The 22,720-nt window shown below is 37.7% G+C and overlaps 2 protein-coding genes across 7 annotated transcripts in view; one reads left to right on the top strand and one right to left on the bottom strand.

Moving 5' to 3' along the window:
* Positions 1–202: 202 nt before the first annotated feature.
* On the top strand, positions 203–21,373 carry ANKRA2 (ankyrin repeat family A member 2). Of its 6 annotated transcripts, XM_019929852.3 has the most exons (11): positions 203–486; positions 2,894–3,286; positions 4,137–4,295; positions 5,977–6,042; positions 8,036–8,133; positions 8,640–8,765; positions 9,058–9,124; positions 9,632–9,712; positions 14,936–15,032; positions 18,370–18,448; positions 21,182–21,373. In XM_019929852.3, the coding sequence occupies exons 2-11, from the start codon at positions 2,998–3,000 to the stop codon at positions 21,290–21,292; spliced, it is 1,173 nt and encodes a 390-aa protein (XP_019785411.1). In that variant the 5' UTR covers positions 203–486; positions 2,894–2,997; the 3' UTR covers positions 21,293–21,373. The 6 variants fall into 6 exon arrangements, 5 of the variants coding, with proteins under 5 accessions (XP_019785411.1, XP_019785414.1, XP_019785416.1 ...); XR_012330727.1 differs by lacking the exon at positions 14,936–15,032 and having other exon boundaries at positions 208–486; XM_019929853.3 differs by lacking the exon at positions 203–486 and having other exon boundaries at positions 3,079–3,299.
* The window catches only part of BTF3 (basic transcription factor 3), a 41,293-nt gene continuing 32,519 nt past the window's right edge, over positions 13,947–22,720 (bottom strand). The window contains exon 7 of the mRNA XM_073802209.1: positions 13,947–14,305. Within this exon, the coding sequence (XP_073658310.1) occupies positions 14,299–14,305 (7 nt within the window). The 3' untranslated portion in view covers positions 13,947–14,298. The remainder of the gene's footprint in view (positions 14,306–22,720) is intronic.

Genomic DNA, 22,720 nt, shown 5'->3' with positions numbered 1-22,720 from the left:
GAGAGACGGAGGCCTGGCGCTAGTGAACCAGAGCTGTAGCCGAAGGGACACTGTCTCTGTAGTACTGGAGCAGTAAGGATCTAGCAGCGGCGGGAAAATACCTGAAAGTCCCTCCCTGCAACAGCTTCACCGGTGCGGCACGTTTTTTGGCCGGAAACCGAAAGAATAAATCGGAAGTGACGTCGCGGTCAAAACAAGCCGGGGGGTGGGGCCCTGCAGTGAATCTGGCAGCAGATGGGAAGTCCCGAGTCGCTGTGGGCTGTCGAAGGCGGTCGCCAGGCCTTTCGCTCCCACACGGTCGGCCTCCGACCCCTATCCCCGGGACCAGCCCGCCGCGGTTGAGCCAGAGTTTCCGCGCTCCCTACCCGAGCCGCGCTGGGATTTTTCGGGCAGAGTTGGCGGGAGGCGACAGAGCGGACTTCCCTCCCTGCAACAGTCTCCCCTCCAGCGGGTTCCTGTCCTGGGACGCCGGGACACCTGTGGGCTGTGAGGCATCATTCATTTTCATAGCACCTTCCTGTCCTTGTAGAACAACTCCAGGATGAGGAAGAACCGGGGGGCTCCTGTTACTAGCACCCACTGTGGATTAACCCAGTTGCCCGTTTTATTTCGTTAGGGTCTCTCGCCCCTTATCCCTGGGCTCTGACAGATTGAGGTGATCCTAGCTCTCCTTGGCCTTACCTCTTTTTCTCACCGCCTCCTCTTCTCGATCATCTTTTTTTTTCCCCCTTCCTCTCTTATACTTCAAAATTATGGCTTAACCAGTCAGTGTTGCTTCTCCTCTCTGGAGTGGTGCCAAGATAAGCGTTCTGTTTCCACTCCCTCCTCCCCCGAGTACATTTGCTCTTCTTCCCTCAGAGACTGGTAATTCCATTTCTAAACCCTGATTTGTAACATGGAAGATGTTTAGAATTGGAAAGAATATTAGAGATACCTATTTCAACCATCTTCATCTTATCTGAATAAAATGAGTCTTAGGAAACGTGTATGATTTCTCTGTCCAGGGTTGCACAGCTAGTTGGTAGTGATGTTGGGAACGGAAAGCCAGATCTAATCAGCAGATGTTTGTTGAGCATCTTGCAGGCTCATTTCAGGGTAGAAAAGAATACGAACCTTTGTTAAGGTTCAGATCAGAAAATATTTATGGAGTACGTGATAGAACCAAGCACTGTTTGTGTGCGAAAATTAGTAAGAGTGCCCCCCCATCCTAGAGGAGTTTTCAATTTATTAGAAATTAAATGGAAATTTTCAAGAGAGTGATAAATGCTAAAATAAAGATATATGCGGGTGCTGAGCGAGGTCAGGGGAGTTGCACTTCGCCCAACTCTGGGTAGGAGTCTGTGTGAGATGGCTCTTCCCTCAGGAAACACAGTTCGTATCTTGTAATATACTTTAAAGACCTCTGCATTGCCCCTCCACCTCCATTTGAATCACAACTCATTTTCTGTTTTAGTCTCCTTCTTACCGTTTGCTGAAGTGTGTTGACTTTGTTACTTGTTAACATTATTATTAGCGTTTATTATTTCTTCAACTCTTTCTCCCTTGGAAGTTTTGGATTAGTTTAGTGCTGCTTTTTCTTTTAACGAACAGGGTGGGTGATGGAGTCGTGAGCTCCTCTTTTCTCTTCTCTGGAGTGAACATAATGATTACCTGCCCTGACTACTCAAAGGATTGTTATAAAGATAATCTTGGAAGATGTTTTAAAACTGTAAAAGTGATTATCTATAAATGTATGATTTGCCAACCTTTGCTCCACTGTGGTCCTAATGCACTTTTCTCTGTTAGTTCCAATTAATTACAATTTTAAAACACCCTGCACCCTCAAAATTTCTGAGGCAGTAAGCCCTAACTTGAAAAAATTAACTGGATGCTATTAATTTTCCTCTTGTCTCAGTGACTATATGTAAGACAATTATATGCCTTGGAGTTCTTCCTTTTTTTAGAAGCAATTTTAGGTACAATAATGAAATTTCTCTTGAAATTTTATTAAGGTCCACAGGAAAGTGCCAGTGATTACCTTACTGAAAACTCATTTTAAAACAATAGTAAATGATTCAGTAACAGGTGTGCTTCTAACCTCTGTTTTGAGAGTTTGCGTTTATTAAGTTCATGTATTGACAATCTATATTTGGAAAAAAATGAATAATTCTAATTTCTTAATACTTATTACAAAGATTGGGACCAAAAATTATACTTAGATTATAATGTCCTAGAGATGCTAAAGCAAAGGAAGCCAGTCCATAATCTGTACACTTTATTTTTCATAAAAACCTGTATTAAGTTGCTAACACTTGATCTGAACAAAAACTGATTAATGTGTTTTCAGTTCATCATAACCAAAACTTTGTAAAGCCTTTCACTATCCAGGAATCATGGATATTGTAGATGCTGATAGACTTGGGTACAACATGAGTTCTATCTTTTCTTAAATTCAAATTTTAACAGCATGTTAAAAAATAAACCTCAGATTAGAGGTTAAAGTTTTTACATGAAAGTTTATTTTTGTTGTTAGCCTGATTTTTAAAAAATCCATTTGGCAATATTCAGGAATAGGAAAGGGGAGAAAAGGATAAGTAAAATTTGTTGGGACCTAGTGATGGCGGTGAGAATGTTACTGTATTTCATTTGGTCTTTGCCAGGGTCCTGTGAGGTTACTGGTGTATACCCATTTTACAAGTGAGACTGAGGCTTAGAGAGGTTGAGGAGCTTGTACAGATTCACACAGCTAATAAATGGTGAAGCTTGGATTCAGACCCAGGTTTTTCTACCTCTGGAGATTGTATTCTTTCTATTATGTATAGGTGCTAATAAGAGCACTGTTTGCATACGTGATTGAAAATGATTATTTTGTATACATTAAGTTGATATAATACTTTTAATTTTTTTCTTTCAGATGTTTTAATACCCAAATTTGAAGAATACACTGTATGCCATTCTTATAAAACCAAGGGGAAATCATGAAGAAATGTTTTAATTATTGAAACTACAGTTGAAATCATGGCTACATCAGCAAATTTGGATATTGGAGCCCAGCTGATAGTAGAAGAGTGCCCCAGCAGTTACAGTCTAACTGGCATGCCAGACATTAAAATAGAACATCAGCTGGACTCAAATGCAGAAGAAGGATCAGCTCAGGGTGTTTCCATGGGGATGAAATTCATACTGCCTAACAGATTTGATATGAATGTCTGTTCTCGGTTTGTGAAGTCCTTAAATGAAGAAGATAGTAAAAATATTCAAGATCAAGTTAACTCTGACCTGGAGGTGGCATCTGTCCTATTTAAAGGTTGAAAGTTATGGTATAAATATCTGCATTTGTTTTGTTTTTGTTTATTTATTTTTTATTTTTTTCCCTTTCTGATCATGAGATTTTGAGTCTGCGAAGTTTGGAAGTCATCTTTACTTATGATTTTCTAGAATCTCATAGAAACCAAAATTAAATAATTTCATGTTATATAATGTCCATAAGTACATGTTGATTTTTACTTCTTCCTTGACCTTTGTTTATTTACAAATTCTCTAATAAAGTTTATTATTGTACCTTTTAAAATTATAGGAGAAAAAAATTTTGTGCCTTTTGTAAATGAATTAACTCCATGAATATGTGATTGGCATTAGCTTCCAATGCTTTAATACAGTGAAATCTGTCATCATATTGTAGATTTACTTTTATAACAATCTATCGAATAAAAAAAACTAATCTCTGGATAAAATTGCTCAAGATTAATATTGATTTTTTTTTCTGGAACTTTTACTAGTACAGATTTTTTTTTTTTTTTTTTGTGGTACGCGGGCCTCTCACTGTTGTGGCCTCTCCCGTTGCGGAGCACAGGCTCCGGACGCACAGGCTCAGCAGCCCTGGCTCACGGGCCTAGCCACTCCGCGGCATGTGGGATCTTCCCTGACCGGGGCACAAACCCGTGTCCCCTGCATCGGCAGGCGGACTCTCAACCACTGCGCCTCCAGGGAAGCCCACTAGTACAGATTTTTTATGGCAAAAAAATAGTATCACTTGAGAACCAGTTAAAGATATTATACATCTTGTATTTCTTTTTTAATGTAAACATTGACATAGAACTTTGAAATGCTTTGTTATTAAAATATTGTTTTAATGTGTTTAAATTAATTTTACTTAGCTGAATGCAGTATCCATACATCTCCTTCTCCGGGAATTCAAGTAAGGCATGTCTACACTCCCTCTACAACAAAGCACTTCTCACCCATAAAACAGTCAACTACTTTAACCAACAAACACAGAGGAAATGAGGTCTCAACCACACCTCTGTTAGCAAATTGTAAGTATTTCCCACTGATGTATTAGAATATTGTTATTACTAATGTAATGATTTCAAGAGTTTGGCTTTGAAACATTATTTTCATTAAATGCATATTCTGTTTTGGAAAGCTTAAGTGATGTCCTGATACTTTTAGTAATTTAAAACTCTTTCACATATTATTGCATATTCAAATATTTCATGTTTTATGTTTCTCTGTTGAGAACAAATACAGATTGAAATATTAATTCTTAAAACCTTCATAATTTTACTATAAAAACAATGAGTTATTCTGAACTTTGTGCAAAGCAAGACATTGTGTTTTTGTGTTCTTGGAGTGCATTTTATAAACTAGATCACTGATCAACAAATGATTTGTAGTAAAAGCTGAGCGATGTCTACTATAATTTCGAATTTGAATATAATATGAATATGAAATCACCTCTTTAAAAACTTTGAATTTACAATTTTTTAATGTAGAATTATTCTAGAAGAAATAAAATGAAGGGTTTTCTCTGTAAACTAGAAAATATTCTATATAGTACGGGTTTCTTAATGAGAGGAAACCAGTTAGCAATTTGATGTTAGGAATTATATTTGAAAATATAACATAAATGCATCTGTATTCTAAAGCATGGTGAAATATGTTTTTACTTTGGAAACACTGTGTCCCTCCTGATTTTGAATTGTATGCTGTAGCAGGTAAGCCAGAACGAGTTCATGACTCTAACTCTACCTAAGAGCCATTTCTGTTTTATTTATGTAAATTTGCATATGCCTCCCAATTGCTTTCCTTTCTGTATTAAGGCCACCCAGTCATATCATCCTAAATCAAGGATCAAGTGATACTGATTTTTAAGATGAACTGTCATAGAACAGTACCTGTTTGGCTTTGTTTTAAAATAAAGAGATTGTCTTAAAATATTCCAACCATAGCATTTTTTTTTTTTTTTGGCCACGCCAAGAGTCTTAATGGGATCCTAGTTCCCTGACCAGGGACTGAACCCCGGGGCCCCACAGTGAAAGCGCCGAGTCCTAACCACTGGACCACCAGGGAATTCCCCAACCATAGAATTTTTGGAAATAAAACTAGGGATCATGTGGTTCACATACTTCATGTTAGACAAAAATGTTTAATCAGGTCTCCAGGGTCACACAGCTAATTAGCCACAAATAGGTCTGTACTCAAGAATTTCCTGTCAGCTAGTTTTTAATTTACTATCTTAGTCCTCCAAAAGTTAAGAAATACCCGTGGCCTCTTGAAATAATGATATTTGGGACTTAAATGAATACAGTCAATTAAAAAACAAGAGTCTTTTAGACCCAACTTCCTTATACTTCCTTATAAGTTTGGATAAAGAGATACCATGTTAAAAATTAAGTACCTAAACCATTTCTTTAATTCATAAGATCAGTAACAATTTGCATTGTTAATAATCAAACAATTTGCACATTCACTGATAATAACACTTTGCAGATGTCAGAATTACCTTAAACATATATGAGTCAATTCTCAGACTCTTAGATATTTAAGGTAATTCTGACATCTGCAAATGTTAGGCTATATTTTAAGTTAGATTTTTTTAAACAATAAAATGATAGTTCGTGTTTTGGAAAGGAAAATTGCTACACAGGCATGAACAATGAGATGATGAAAGTGTACCTACAGATATACATGAAACTTTTTATGGTATTGTTTCAGCTTTGTCTGTTCACCAGTTGGCTGCTCAGGGAGAGATGCTCTACCTGGCTGCTCGTATTGAACAAGGTACTAGCCTATTTTTTTAGATGTATTTAGAACAAATTTAACAGGATTTATCAGATTTGTTATTGTTTTCTTTTTATACAAGAAAGTATAAAGACAAAAAAAAATAGTTGCATAACCTCACCAGGCAGATAACCCAATAGATACTTTTAAAAAAATAGTAATATAAGGTATAGAAGTTAAAGCTTCCCTTACCACCCTCGCCTTTTCTGCAGAAGCAAACATTATAAGTTTCTTATATTTTCAGAAGACTTTTCTGGAAAATATTTATACTTGGGGCTATATGTGAGAGTATAGTATATATGTGCTTTTTTTTATTTACACAAGAGGGAAAATATACACACTGCATTGCGCTTTACTTTTTTCACTTAAATTTTGAGATCTTTCCATATAAGCACATAAAGATCTATTTCATTCTTTTTAATAGGTCTGTGATTTTGCATTGTATTGCATATGCGTATACTATGTTTTTTATTTTTAACTAGTTCCCCTGGTGGTAGTTGATTCCAGTTTGTTTCTATTAAATAACAATATTGTTGGCATTCTTTTAAAGTATATCCATAGGGTAAATTCCTACAAGTATATTTGCTGGGTCAAAAGGTATATGAATTTTTATTTTTATATACATTGCCAGATGTTTGCCCTGTCATCACACCAGAGTTAGTGTTTCTACTTCCCCATACCCTCACTGACATAGAATATTATCAGACTTTAATCTTTGCTAATCTTATGGGTGAAAAATGGTATTTCATACTGGTTTTGTTTGCCTTTTTAAAATTATGATCTATTTGAACTTCTTTTTGTGTGAACTGCCTGTTTTATATTGATTTATATGAACTCTTACCTAAATTAAAGAAGTTCACTTTTTGTTTATGTTGAATCTAGTTTTTTCCCAGTTTGCCATTTTTCCTTTGACTTTATGATGTTTTCAAACACAGGCTTAACATTTTTAAGTGGTAAATTTATTTTTTTCTTTGTGACTTCTGAGTTTTATATCTTGCTTAGAAAAGATTTCCTATTCCAAGATTATAAATAAATTCACTCATACCTTATTCTAGAACTTCTGTGGTTTCTTGTTTACATTTCAATCTTTGACCCATGTGGAATATGTTTTGGTGTAATGAGGTAAAGGTGGAGCTTAACTTTTATTTTCATTTTTCAAAAAGTTAGCCAATTGTCCCAACATTATCAGTTGAATGCAGGGCATATGATTAAAGAGTGGCTTTTTTTAATCATGTCATTCTTTTATAAGAAAGACTTCATCATTATATTCCTATTTGTTTATAAACATTTGAAGGTTTTATTCTCAATCTACTAAATAAATTTAGGGAAAAAACTGTGGACTTTATACCTGGTAGACTGAATCTAGGGAACAAAATGGGTTTTGAGGTAGAATTGCATAGAAATGTGTTTCAGATTATTCAGTCTTCATTCATATTATGTTAGCAAACCACCAAAAATTTTAAGAGACTCAAAGGCAGCAGTATTGGCTAGAGAGTAAAAATAGCTTTACTAATTTGGGGCTTTTTATAATATGTATTTATGTAATGCTAAGGGCTGTCGTATAACCTCATTTTTATTGTGATCCTCCCAGCTAACTACTGAGATAAGCAAGGTATTATTCTGGATATTAGAGGAATTAAATAACATGCCCAGAATCACACTGCTAGAAAGTGACAGTCAGGATTCAAACTCTGGTCTCCTGATTCTGAGTCCAGTGTTCTGTGGACTGCCCTGTACCTAGCATTATGTTGTGTCTGGTAGTTTATACTTTAAATAATATGCTATTTGAACTCAGCTACGTACCTTGAGGCACAGTTTAATGCATTGAGACTGCAAATTGCAAACACACACAGCACTTCAGTGAACACAAGTCAGCACAAACGTGAACCTCATTGGGTAATATAGTCACCTTTTTAGAATGCCAGTATTTTCATAGAGATATTAATATGTGGTTGTTAAATTAGATCACAAAAATTGCTTTTCTTTTAAATAGAAAATGTTATCAATCACACGGACGACGAAGGATTTACTCCTCTGATGTGGGCTGCAGCACACGGGCAAATAGCTGTGGTAGAGTTTCTACTTCAGAATGTAAGGAAAATGCCTCAGAAAATGTATATGTACAGTTACTTAAGTTCAGTTAAGTACTGAGTAAAGTTTTTACATCTCCAACCAGCTAGACGTAATGGTAGAGGATACAAAAAATGTTTACATGCTCTTCATATTCTTGTGGAGCTTACATCTGGTTGAGCAGGCAAGTGTTAGTCGTCCATGAAGCTGGAGAGAGAAGTGAGTGCCCAGCCCCGCTAAGCACGATGGGAACAAAAGTCCTGTCAGCCCTGTAGGAGAAGCTTCTTGGAGAAGATGCAATTTGACTCCAAAGTGACAAGATAGTTAGGATTGAGGTAGAGGGAGGAAAGCAGGCCTTCAGACAACCTTGATAACAGAACGTCCAGGAGTAGAAGTTTGTTTTCTTTCTTTATTAACCCCAGAACATTACCTGACCTAAGTGTTGAACTGTAATTATTATTGACAGAAATAACAATATTCTTGTTTTCATAAACTGAAAAGTCTTTTATCTCTATTTCCCACTGCAGGGTGCTGATCCCCAGCTTTTAGGAAAAGGTCGAGAAAGTGCACTGTCATTAGCCTGTAGTAAGGGCTACACAGATATTGTCAAAATGCTGCTGGATTGTGGAGTTGATGTAAATGAATATGACTGGGTGAGTCTGTAATACTGATTTTTAAATTACTGGAACAAACTCTAGGATTTATTTGGTTTGGGGAGACATGATAAGCTTTATTAAACCCTTGGAAGAATAATTAATTACCTTAGTTAATTAAACAGCTGGGAGAAAAAGTCAATGTCCTAAACTCAATTATTAGTTCTGATTAAGTATTCTTCACAAAATATTAAAATTACCTTAAAGTACTTTTACATGCCCAATTCACAGGAGCATTAAATTATTTGAAACTTGCTCACCTTGAAAAACTAAATCACCTTTCCTTTTGCAGAATGGAGGGACGCCTTTGCTTTACGCTGTACATGGAAATCATGTGAAATGTGTAAAAATGCTCTTAGGTAAGCAGATAAAAGTGGAAATATTTAGAAAACGCCACATGAAGACATTATTTTTTACAAGCTAGCCTCAAGAGAATCCTGAACTATCATTAAATACGTTATTCACCCCTGGCGCACCTGCTGCCCTAAGGTTCCCATGTAAGCCGTAGCTGCATCACACAGCACGCCTGCAATCGCAGTATCTGTCCTTATTGCTTTCCTTTTAGGGATCACATGTGAATCCTCGGCTCTTTTCTCTGTCCACAGTGTCTTTAAGCCTGAGTGCTGTCTGTAGTGGTGTATTAGTTTCAGTTGCTCTAGAGGATGCCTGTATGTTTGAAGTGTCTTCCCTCCGACCCACCAGAGTGAATTCTATGCCCTCTGTGTACTCTGTACTTTGTCAGACCATCCTGAAAATACCTTCCAAATTTGCAGAAAATCTGTCCCGCTAATTGCGCATGAGCCAGTGATAGACAAACATATCCATATTTTCATTTTATTTATTTAGATTTTTCTGTTTTGGTATAGAAAATGGAGCTGACCCAACAATTGAAACCGACTCTGGATACAATTCTATGGATCTAGCTGTAGCCTTGGGCTATAGAAGTGGTAAGTGGTTTAGAACTCTCAGGTTTCATTTTAGTAAAGTTATATAATAATACAAACCAGTGGTCCAAACTATTCTCATCACTTGCAGTTATAGAACATGCATGTTATCCTAACTCCTGACATACTTTCAACTGTGGGCAAAATCAATAGATTCCTACAAAGTCTAGAAATGAGTTTGTTACTATTACTTTTCACCATCCCAAATAATTAGTTGCTGGAGGATACGTGTACACCTATTTACAAGATGTGTTTAACATTTCATAGCAAACTATTTATAAAATGCTTTATAGTTGCCCTTTCTCTGTTCCTTAGAACAACCTTGTATTCTGGACTCTCCTTCAGTTTCAAAATTTAGAAACCAAGAACAGAAAACCCAGTAACTTGGACAATTACTAAAGTCAGTGACAGACTTAAGTTTGAAGTATTGCATTGTAATCTTATTGCCCTCAGACTATGATTATATCCTAATTAGAAATTATTTTAGGAAAATGTTGGTGATGTTAAGTTGAATTTGATAATTTTTAAAAATTTTGTAATCAACATGCTGTTGTCTTGATCACATGTGTGTTCTAGTTCAACAGGTTATTGAGTCACATTTACTGAAACTGCTTCAGAACATCAAGGAGTAGACATAGTCATCAGAAAGTGTTGTCTGCCCTTCCGTTTACTTTTGGCCCTTATAAATGATAGTTTTGTTTACTTATAAATTTTTACCTCAGTTGCAATATTGACTGATTTTTAGTAAGTTTTAATAAATATTCCTCTGAGTAATTCACTGGTTTATAATAAAATTAATGTTGATGCTTTTTTATAAATGTGTTTTACCACATATTTAAAATTATAAATGAGTGTTTTGTGGCATGTAAATTTTTATGGTACAGATAGTTATCTGTGTTTGTATCAAGTGCTGTAATTTAACATTTTTGGAAATTATTCTGCACTATTCATCTTCACTCTTGTATTAACTCATTGACTTTATATAGAGTTTGCTATAAATCCATAGGAAAAAAATTTGTTATTATTGAATTTAAAAATGCACAGTGTGGTTGTTTACAAAATGATATTATAAATGAATAAAGTACTTTTCTTCTGTTAGTTTGCATGCAGGTTGTTCTTTTTCCATTGCATAAGATTATTAAGGTATCTCTTTGGGATTTTTAGTTTAACCCTTCTGTCCTGCCAGGATACTCCATTAGATCAAACAATATAATTAAAATAAACCAAATGTTAGTCAACAAAGACTTATTGATTGTCATTTCTAGAAGTATATTGAGAATATTTTAACCTTGTGAATAAGTTTTCAGTAGGAAAAGCCCTCTGTGAAAGAGAACTCATTTCTTCAATAAAAGTCAGATGCTCTTTAATTCCACTAAAGGAGCATTATAAACTCGTGCTACACCAACATCTGGAAGAGAGCCATGAGCTAGAAGTTGATATGACCACTGAACGTGGGACTTGGGTTAAATCACTTCATCTGGAAAATAGGTGTGATGTCAGTTATGACAGTTGGGTTGTAAGCCACATAAACTTGATCTAGCTAATTTAAGCAAAAAGGAATTAATGGAAAGACACAGAATGGAAGGAAAAGCTGAAGAAGCAGGCAATACCAAAGGGATGAAACTAGGCCAGGGATCTCAATCAGGAAGTCATGGCCAGTCATTTTGGATGCCGCTTTGGTAATGCTTAAATCCCCTCGTTTATCATTCTGCTCGGGATTAAATTTTCCAGGAGGCAGAAATCTATTTAGCATGGGATATAAATGCACCACTGTATGGAGTTGAGGGGAGAAGGGGATGACTGGTTAACAACCCACCATTGCCCCCAGACCACCTAGAAAGCAGGAGGCCTAAAGGAAAACGACAGGAAAAAAAAAATGATAGATGTTCACTCCAAAGGCAAGCTAAATCATACGTGAAAATAGTACTAATGCTTCCCCCCTTGTCAGGCATATGCTTTAAATCGATTTTTCCTAAAACCATTCACCCTTCCATTTGGTTCCTTTTCTTATTGATTGCACATTATCCATGAAGTGTTTGTTACTTCCTGTTCATATTATAAAGTAACAAAATCCAATGATCCCTTTGGGCACATCACTCAGTATTGTTTGCAAGTGCTCTCCGCAACTGAACAGCAAGCAAACAACCTATGCTGGGATTGACTCTAAAATAACCACTCCTAATTGGACTCAGGTCGACAGCCAACAGATCTCAGAGAATATCTTGAACAAAATTCCCCTTTCCTATTCTATCACCTTTTAGCCTCGGGGTCCCTGATAACAAACCCCAGAAAAATCCCTTAAGAAATAGACACAGTTAATTAAAACAACAGGAATGATACTTATGGGCCAGTTCTGAAATTCCTCTTTTAAAAATCAAGTACCTTGGACTTCCCTAGTGGTGCAGTAGTTAAAGAATCCACCTGCCAATGCAGGGGACACGGGTTTGAGCCCTGGTCTGGGAAGATCCCACATGCCGCGGAGCAGCTAAGCCCATGCGCCACGACTACTGAAGCCCGCGCACCTAGAGCCCGTGCTCCGCAACAAGAGAAGCCACCGCAATGAGAAGCCCTCGCACCACAACAGAAGAGTAGCCCCTGCTCGCCACAACTAGAGAAAGCCCATGCACGGCAGCGAAGACCCAATGCAGCCAAAAATAAATAAATTTATTTTTTAAAAAATCAAATACCTTTTAGGTAGTGTTTATTGATTGCACAAAAACTTATTTAGAGCTTATGTACCAGACACTGTACTTCATGTGAGGATAAAATACTGAGCAAAAATAGACACAGTCGTGCTGTCAAGGCGCTCACTGCCTAGTACAGTACTAGGGCCCATTACTGCCACAGAGTGAAATACACTAACAATAATTTTCAAAAAGTTTAAAAACATTATTCTATGTAAATATAAATTAAACACCTGTCAAAGATTTTATTCAACTAATTAACTGGTAAGGAAACCAGTTAGATGTTAAAACTAATTCCAAGAGCTAGATATTTTAGGCAATGTTAGTATAAGCTTGCTGAGTTAGACACAAATCTGATGAACATCCAACAAGGCCATAAACCGTAACCTTTGAGGCTATCTTTTCCACTGGACAGAAATTACTGGCATCTCTGTAGTATAGAAATCTACAAACTAACATGTGACTTCACTAAATCCGGTACTTTTAGTCAATAGTAAGCAGAGAGTTGAACTAAGTAGTTTTCCCCAGATTAGTGGTTCTCAAATTTTAGTGTATATCAGAACGATCTGAGGGCTTGTTGAAAATATAGATTGCTGAGTCCCACCCACAGAGTTTCTGATTCAGTCAGTCTGGATTGGGACTCAAGAATTTTAATTTCTAACAAGTTTCCAGGTGATGCTGGAAATGGACTATCCTTATGTGAACTTGAATTCTTAAAATGTTTCCTAGCTAATGATTTCTGTAAGAAAAATATTTTTCTTAATACTCTAGCACACAAAATACCAGAGGAGGTTCAGTTTCTTTATCTTCTTGGATTTGAGGGAATATTTGATTCATGTAAGTGACTATCTTTATAAACCAATCTAGTCTTTTAATACCCTCCAGTGTTAGGAAGATATTTCTCTTATACAACGAGAGGTAAAGGTCTTTCTTAATTATAAACATGCAGACACACAAACAGAGGGAGAGCGTCTAGCTTTGTCTATTAGCTACAAATCAGAAGTGAACCAGAAACAAAAGCTTAGAGTTATTTTTCTTCCAGTGAGCACATAGTTCTTAATTGATTTAAGGTTGCAAATAGAAAAATAGATTTTTTAAAAAAGAGCAAACAGAGAACAGGTCTTCATTATACACCCATCAGAGATCACCAAATAGTCAGACCATAAGAGCAAATCCCCAATCATTGCTGACACCAATTCAGACTAACTTACTGAAGGTGTACAAGCCAGACATAAAAACAAATACATAATATCAGTAGAAAAAGAAAAAAAGAACTAGAGAGTCAGAAAATTTAAAGTTCTGTTGCCACCCAGGATTCACTTCAGAAGCCAAGAAAAGATGTGCAAGCAAATAGATTTAATTTGTCTCCGTTGGGTTAATCCCCTCAAACATCTCAGTGGATGACCTTCAAAACTGATCAAATATAATTTTCTAAAGGTTACATGACTCATGCGAATAAAATGAACACATGACAAAGATTTAATTCAATTTATTAACTGATGATGTAACCGAAAGTGGGGTCCAACTGCTCACCGCTCAATAAAGAGGCAAGGTTGGTGGAAAGGAAAGTGTGCTTTATTTTGGATGTCAGCATCCAGGGTGGGGGGTGGGGGGTGCAGACTCCTGTCCAAAGGCCGAATCCCACCACCTACAACCAGGGAGCAAGAGCTTTTATAGACGGAGGGAGGGAGGGGGCTACATGCAGAAACAGCACCAACAGTCTGACAGGCATCTTGAAATTGGTCATCGGTGGTCTGACCAGTGTCATCTTAAGTACAATTAATCTTCAGTTCCAGGGTCGGTTTGTTCCCATTTTCTTGAGGCCAATTCTTGGAATTGTGGCAGCTTATGTCATGGCTACAGTCTGGTCATCATGTAGTTAACTTCTTCCAGCTGATGGGGGTTTCAGTCTCTATAAGACAGCTCACAGGATATGGCTCAGAATATTATCTATATTGCCCTTGAGGAGGAACTAAAGTCCTTGACTATGCTTAATGACTAAACTATTATTATTGGTCTCCTTTTTTTTTAACATCTTTTTTGGAGTATAATTGCTTTACAATGGTGTGTTAGTTTCTGCTTTATAACAAAGTGAATCAGCTATACATATTATTGGTCTCCTTTGACTGTTTTCCTTTGTTTCTGCATTTTCTCACTTCTCTGATTAAACTTATTCTTTGGCTAAAGTTTTTTCACAGACAAAAGGCAGGCTGTGGACACGGGGTGGCGGGGGCGGGGGCGGGGGGAAGGACCACAGTGTCCTGCTTCGTTTCAATGAGGAAACCAGTAAGATATGAAAACTGGCTCTAAGAGCATTTGAGAAGCTGAGCATTTTTAGCAATGTTAAGATAAGAGTGCTGGGTTATAGACAAATCTGACTGTTGTCCAACAGGGACAGAAATTATCATTTGGGCGATTTTTTCCACAAGACAGAAATTATTTGCTTCTCTACCAGACAGAAATATCCAAATTAACATGTAACTTCACTAAGTCTGGGACCTTGAATAAATAGTAAATGGTGAATCAAATTACATTTCTCTAGGTAATCCTTGGGTGGCCTTCACCTCATATGACATTGAAAAAGGATGTGTGGCCATGACCCTTTTCAGTACTTCAGTGAAAGCCAGCCTGGGAGTAAGGTAATCACCTTTGTAACGGCTCTTCTGTCATCAGCTGACAGGTAAACTAATATAAGCCTCCTAGTGTTGCTGACAACGCCTCTCTCACATTCTCCTCCCGACTAGACCATATAATTCATTTTCACTTTCACTTTTTCCATGGTGAAAGAAGCTGTGAACCAGAGAGCTCAATGAAAAAGGTTAATCATTTTAATATTCTTGAACTTTCAAAAAATATTGCCAATAGCTTGAAAAAAATGTTTGTTTTTATGGAGGATGTAATGGAGGATGTTAATCACTAAACTATAAAGATTTTTAAGGTTTATAGCTTTGAATTTTCTCTAAAATCCAGTTAGCCTACTGATTTTAGAAAACACTATGATTTCATTACCATTTCCTGTCTCTTTATCCATACCTAAAGTTAAAACTTTAAATTCTTTTGTTAGAACAAACTGGTTGTATATTAATACACTATATATTTACGTTTCATGCAAGTTATATCATTGAATATATTTCCAGTAGGTGGCATTGAATGCACTTCTATCTGTTAGGTGGTTTCCTGTGTGATAGATAAAATGTTTACAAATCTGATAGTTGTAAAGAGAAAAAAAATAGAATGAAAGGCAGGACAAACTCTGGCTATTATAAAATCCTTAAAGTAAGTGTCCTTTCTCTTTAATATTCAGATATTTTTCTGTGACAGTCCTTCTCAGATTTACATACCTAATAAGAGCTTCAAAAGTTCACCACCTTACTCCTTTGTAGTGGATACTCTTGATAAAACTTGGGATGGCAAGAGTAAGTTTTCACATTTTTTTGTTGCTTAGAAATGTTTACAATATGTATAGATTGGTTTTTAAATAACAATAAAGATATGAAAAAGGACCGTAACATGATTGGAACTTTTTTAGGTGTGTGTTTAGACAGGAGATGCAACCATTTAAGAAAAGGGGTACAGCCCACAGATATTTGTGTAACTGTTTTTTGATTAAAGTAAACTTGAAAGGTTTATGGTCTGCTGTGTAGATTTTCCTCTTCAGACAGTAAAGCCTTTTCTGAGCTGTGTAATTGGAGCTGGTGCACAAAAACACAATCCACCTGCATTATTATCATGTCAGTGATGGGAAGCATGAAATTATTATTGGTGATTTTATGCTCTGTGGGACTGAAACTACGATTGGATACGTAATTATTACACTGAGAACAGACCCTCCCAAACTCACTGCCTGCTGAATTTTCCTCTCTGTGAAATGGAGTACAGACCACTATGATACATTTGCCCCACGTTTTATTTTTTATTCATAAATTCAGTGAAATTGTTCATTCAGATTCACTCATGTTAGCTTATGAACCTGGGAAGTATCTTAAACTTGTAGATGTTTCTGTTCTTTTCCTTCTTCACATTCCCTGAGAATAGTTGGATATATTACATATCCCAGAATCAATTTGTGGAAAGTATCTTGAATACCTTCTTGGTGCTTAATTGATTTTATGTTCACCATCTCTCCTCCAAAAGGTTAAATGTTTGAAACAAGAAATTTCCTCTAACAGTTATTCAGTCCTTCGACACACATTTATTGAGCCCATACTCTGTGCTGATTTGGACTGGGTCCCAGGGATGCAGTGGAGACCCACACAGACCCAGTGCCCTGCCCTGCCCTGCAGATCTTACATAGTGATCTGCATACCGAGCGAGTGTGGCTCTGCTAAAAATCATCTCCCCTCATCCCATACATCCTGAGGACAAGTTAAAAATGTCATGTACTCAGATAAATGGATAAAGAAGATGTGGTACATAGAGACAATGGATGCAACTAGAGATGATCATACTTAGTGAAGTCAAAAAGAGAAAGACAAACACCATATGATATCACTTATATGTGGAATTTAAAATATGACACAAATGAACCTATCTATAAAACAGAAACAGAATCATGGCCATAGAGAACAGACTTGTGTTTGCCAAGGGGGAGAGGGTTGGGGGAGGGGTGGAGTGGGAGTTTGGGATTAGCAGATGCAAAGTATTATATATAGGATGGATAAACAACAAGGTCCTACTATACAGCACAGGGAACTATATTCAATATCGTATGATAAACCATAATGGAAAAGAATATAAAGAATGTATACATATGTATAACTGAATCACTTTGCTGTATAGCAGAAATTAACACAACATTCTGAATCAACTATGCTTCAATTTAAAAAAATGTCATGTACTAACTGAAGTATGTTCAAGGCTCAAATATGTCTATTACTGGGTTTCCCATATACCACTTGTTCTGCTGTGTCAAAACATCAGTGCTCTTATTGACACAACAGAAACTCCTATGTCCTGAGGGGAACCAGAGGGCCCAGAAATTTAGAGTGATGGAAGAAAGGTCCATTCCAAGGGTAGCTGGTTCTCAATTGCCACGGTGGAATTATCTGGAGAGGTTTAGAAAACACTGAGGCTTGGGCTTCCCTGGTGGCGCAGTGGTTAAGAATCCGCCTGCCAATGCAGGGGACACAAGTTTGATCCCTGGTTCGGGAGATCCGACATGCCTCAGAGCAACTAAGCCGGTGCGCCACAGCTACTGAGCCTGTGCTCTAGAGCCTGCGAGCCACAGCTACTGAAGCCCGCATGCCTTGAGCCCGTGCTCCTCAGCAAGAGAAGCCACCGCAATGAGAAGCTCATGAACTGCAACGAAGAGTAGCTCCCGCTCGCCGCAGCTAGAGAAAAGCCTAGCTGCAGCAACGAAGACCCAACGCAGCCAAAAATAAAATTAATTAACTAACTAAACAACAACAAAAAAAGAAAACACTGAGGCCTGCCCTCTGCCCTCCACCCCAGAGAGTCTGATTTATCAATCTAGGATGCCGTATGAGGACATATAATAGATTTCCACGTGATTCTAATGTACAGTCAAGGCTGAGAACCCCTACTCTAGGGGCGATTAGCTCCTGGCTGGTGGAACCAGCATATTCCAAACCACATCCTAACATTTGCCTCTCACATTGCCATCTTGTCTACAAAGAACCTTATGAAAGAACCTAGTTTATCCTTTCTCTCTGGCCTGTTGGTACCTGCTCTGATTTTTTTGGTAAAGATAAACATGTACCCTTTTAAGCCTATGTGACAAAATAAAGAATTTTGAAACCCTAATCTTACCTTTTGTAATTCACCTTGTTGTTCAGCAAGTTGTTAGCTGTGACTCAACATCCTTTATTAACCTGCATTTCTTAAAGACAGAGCCCACATGTGATGCCGTGTGACTGTTTATCTTGCTTACCTTTTGGATAAAAAGGAGCCCTGAACGTCCAGGACAGCAATTTGCACAAATACCAAAGAGCTTATCTTGTTATTCCTTTGTTCTAGGATTTCCTTGGAGACATGGGCGTTGACTGAAGCACTGGCCTCCAGAACCCATGCCAGCTCACAGGGGTCACAAGGCCAGGTAACACCTCCTCCATCATGCATGCCTGTTATGAAAACCTTTTCCTCTTAGTTGGCTGTCCTGGTGTTTGCCCCTCTTCCAAGGAGACTGTCAACAAGAATTAAGTCAATTGCATGTACCCCTGTCTCAGTGAGCCCCTTCCTCAGAGGCCCCCTCAGCTGAGTCAGGAACAGCATGTCAGTATTTAAGGAAGAGCCCATCCACCTAACCAAGCCAGAGTTTGGCCTGTTCAGAAGATAAACCACTCTCTCTGCGCCATTCCAGATCCTTCTTTTAAAGATAATGTTGCCTTGCCTATGTTGATGAGATGTTATAGGGCCCTTCCCGAGAGAGCATTGTGTACTCGGTCAGCTTTCACGTAGCCTCCTACTTGGGGAGAAATCAAATATATCAACCACTATTGTCTGCGAGAAAGAGCCTAGCACAAATGTCAAGCTTTGTGCTGGCTGCTGGGGTCACGGTCACTGTGCCTCAATGCGATACAGATTAACTAACAATAAGGCACTATGAGATAATAGATAACAAAAGCCATGTCAAGCAGGAATAGACCGGAGGAAGAAAATTATTTCTGTGGCTTTAGGAAGCAAATGTCAAATCACTAGTACTTAGGCATTTTAAAACATTGATCTTTATTACTTTTCTGAATATAAAAGTGTACTTCTTGTATCTGTTGTTAGGATGCTTTTAGCTATCAAATAAAACCCACCTAAGATGGGTTAAATAAATAAGTGCATGTATTTGTTCACATGAAGAGGTAGGTACATTTCAAGGTTGGTTCATAGATAGCAGCTTAACAATGCCAAGTAAGACCTGGATTCCTTCAGGCTCTGCACTCTGCTGGCCACAATTCAGCTTCATCCTAAATCTGGTTGCCCTGCGGGTCATAGTGTGACTTCCAATAGCAGGGGCCATATGCTTCCTCGTTTCTGTCCAGTCCACTGAGAGAAAAAGGTGTCCCATACCCCCTTCCAATAGTGAGGAAGAACTTCCCCAGAAGCTTCCAGAAAATCTCTCTCCTAGTTTTATTTCCTGCAATTGGGTCACATGCTCATTTCTGAACCAGTCATGGAGATTGAGATTACCCTAGTACCCACCAGTCATGCCCATTCAACTGAGAGTCAGCATCTTGTGTAGCACCTGGGCTGAGTGGGGAGAAGCATTGGCCTTCCATTAAGAAGGAGAAAGAGGAACAAATACAATACACATGAAATTCACTTTGGAGAGCCCTGACCAGTCACCTTAAGTAGATAAGCAAAAGAATAATAGAGAACTAGAAAGCTAACAGAGAAGATTAAATGGAATGATAAAAAAAAATACTTGATTGATTCAAAAGAGGGCAGGAAATAAGAAATATGGGAACAAATGGGGAACAAAGAATAGATGGTAGACTTAAATTCAACATTAAATGTACGAGGACTAAACATTCCGAGAGACTGGACTAAGGAAACCAAGCAAGAATCACCTATTACTATTTGAAAGAAACATACTTTAAGTATAAAGATGCAGATAGATTGAAAGTAAAAAGATAGGAAAAGACACCATCAAACATCAACCAAAAGAATGTTGGTGTGGCCACATTAATGTCGGCACAAGGAACTTCAGGGACCTAGGCTGGCCAAAACTTAAAGAACAGTGTAGAAAAATTAAATTACCAGATATCAAGACTCACTGTAAAACTATAACGATTGAGCCAGGTGTTGACAAAACAAATAAACCCATGGAACAGAAGAGAGAATCTAGAAACAGATGTGTACATATATATCACTGATTTACACAAAGCCACCACTGCAACTCAGTGGAGAAAATAGTATTTTTTTTTTCAACCAACAGTGCTGGGTCATTATATATCATTGTGAGAAAAAATTAAGTTTCAGCTTTCACATCTTACTACAAAATTAACTAGAGATGGATTATAGATCTAGTTAATTTTGGAGGAAAACGTAGAATACCTTCATGATCTTTGAGTAGGGGAAGACTGTTCATCAGCCCTCCATGGTTTCTAACTTTTTAATCTTCTTCATTCTAATGATTTAAAATAGTAGCTTGTTTCCATTTTAATTTACAATTTTTTAATCACAAGCAAGGTTGGATACCTTTTCACAAGCTAAGCCACTGGTTTTTCTTTTAAGTGTTCACTTGTTCCACTTTTCTGTTAGGTTTTGTTTTTTTCCTATTAATTTTTAAAGTTCTGTATATACTAAGGAATACTTCTTAATTTTTAAAGACTTTATTTTTAGAGCAGTTTTAGGCTGACAGCAAAATTGAGCAAAACTACAGAGATTTCCCATATACCATTGTCCCCACACATGCACAGCCCCTCCCCTTGTCAACATCCCCACTGGAGTGGAACGTTTGTTACACTTGATGAACTTACATGGACCCATTATAATCACTCAAAGTCCATAGTTTACACTAGGGTACACTCTTGGTGTTGTACATTCTATGGGTTTGGACAAGTGTGTAATGACATATGTCCATCATTATGCTATCATACACAGTATTTTCACTGCCCTAAAAATCTTCTATGTTCCGCCTATTCATCCCTTCATCTCCCCTAACCCCTGGTAACCTAGCAAATGGAATTCTATTCCTTGAAAAATGAAGCTCTACTACTTGCAAATAATAAAGAAAAGAGCAACTGATACCAGAAGAAAAGATGAAATACTAAGCAACAATTTAAAAATTTTTATTTTTAAAATATTTGTTTGTTTGTTTATTTATCTGGGGACACAGATGCACAGCTTGCAGGATCTTAATTCTCCTACCAGGGATCGAACCTGCACCCCAGCAGTGAAAGTGCCAAGTCCTAACCACTGGACTGCCGGGGAATTTCCTAAAAAATAATTTTAGATGCATTTGGAGGCTGAAATTTTTAGAATGAAACCCTGTCTTATATTTAGTAATCAATAAAATTTTCCTCATGAGGTGGTCTGTAAAAAGTTCTTTTCTGAGATATCTGGCTTTCAAAGTTTGATGCTGTTCCTTAAAAATGCAGCTTTTAATCTCTAAAAATCTTGTATGCTGACTGGAAGTCATGGATAACTGGATTCACACTGAGATTTGTAACTCTAGAAGGTATCAACTACCATTCTTCTATGTTAAAAACAAATAGTCTCAGAACTTTTCCTTTCTCTCCTCTCCTTTTGTACATAAAGGTATGTACAAAGTAAGATGACTAGTTGATTCATCTTAAAACAAGGTGTTCCAGGAAGTTTATTCTGACAATCAGGTTGTCATTGTCTTTTGGCTTTATGCTGATTTTTCCAGAGCAGGCATAGTTTCTTTTCTTTTCTTAATAAATTTATTTATTTATTTATTTAATTTTGGCTGCACACGAGCTTTCTCTAGTTGTGGTGAGCAGGGGCTACTCTTTGTTGTGGTGTGCAGACTTCTAATTGCAGTAGCTTTTCTTGTTGTGGAGCTTGGGCTCTAAGTGCACAGGCTTCAGTAGTTGTGGCACGCAGGCTCGGTAGTTGTGGCTTGTGGACTCTAGAGCACAGGCTCAGTGGTTGTGGTGCACGGGCTTAGCTGCTCCACGGCATGTGGGACCTTCTTGGACCAAAGCTCGAACCTGTGTCCCCTGCACTGGCAGGCGGATTCTTAACCACTGTGCCACCAGGGACGTCCAGGCATAGTTTATTTTCTGTGTAGTTAAATTCACCGGTTCCCTGGTGCTCCTAAAACAATGTCTCAAATCACTTCCCTTCAAAGAAGCCAAAAAGCCCAGGTGCTCCCTTTCCTAGCTTCTCCTTTATCCAGCCTCCCTTGCAGCTAGAATGCAAGTATGTGATGAAGGTTTAACCAATCAGATGCTCCCACCCCAGATTTTTGAATTGGTGGCTACTGATGCAAAGCACTAAGAACAGTGGAGTCCATAGCAGTGACGGCAGTGACCACAGCAATATCCAGTTTCTGGGAACAGCACATACTATACAAAATGTCACAGCCATGTCCTCACTGGTAAGATGTTGGCTGTGGCCCCGCAGCTGCCTGGTCTCCCATGTTTCCTGCCTTCCTCCAGCCTGCTTCTCAAGGCTTCCTGGTACTTTTGTGAACCAACTGCTTTTCAGTCCATTCCTTTTCTGTTTAACTACAGTTGGTTTCTGATGCTAAAGTTTTTTGCCAGTTATAAGGAAACAAGGAGAAAATCCCTTTCCCACACTCTGTGTCCCTCTTTGCCATCTGAGCACTAAGAATCCTTCATGAAAACAGCTCCTTATATACAAACAGCTCATACAGCTCAATATCAAAACAAAAAAACAAAAACAACCC

This window comes from Tursiops truncatus, chromosome 3 (assembly GCF_011762595.2).
Source record: "Tursiops truncatus isolate mTurTru1 chromosome 3, mTurTru1.mat.Y, whole genome shotgun sequence".
In the NCBI taxonomy this organism is placed as follows: domain Eukaryota; kingdom Metazoa; phylum Chordata; class Mammalia; order Artiodactyla; family Delphinidae; genus Tursiops; species Tursiops truncatus.
The sequence above is the reverse complement of the archived record's forward strand: the minus strand, read 5'-3'. Positions and strand labels throughout refer to the sequence as shown.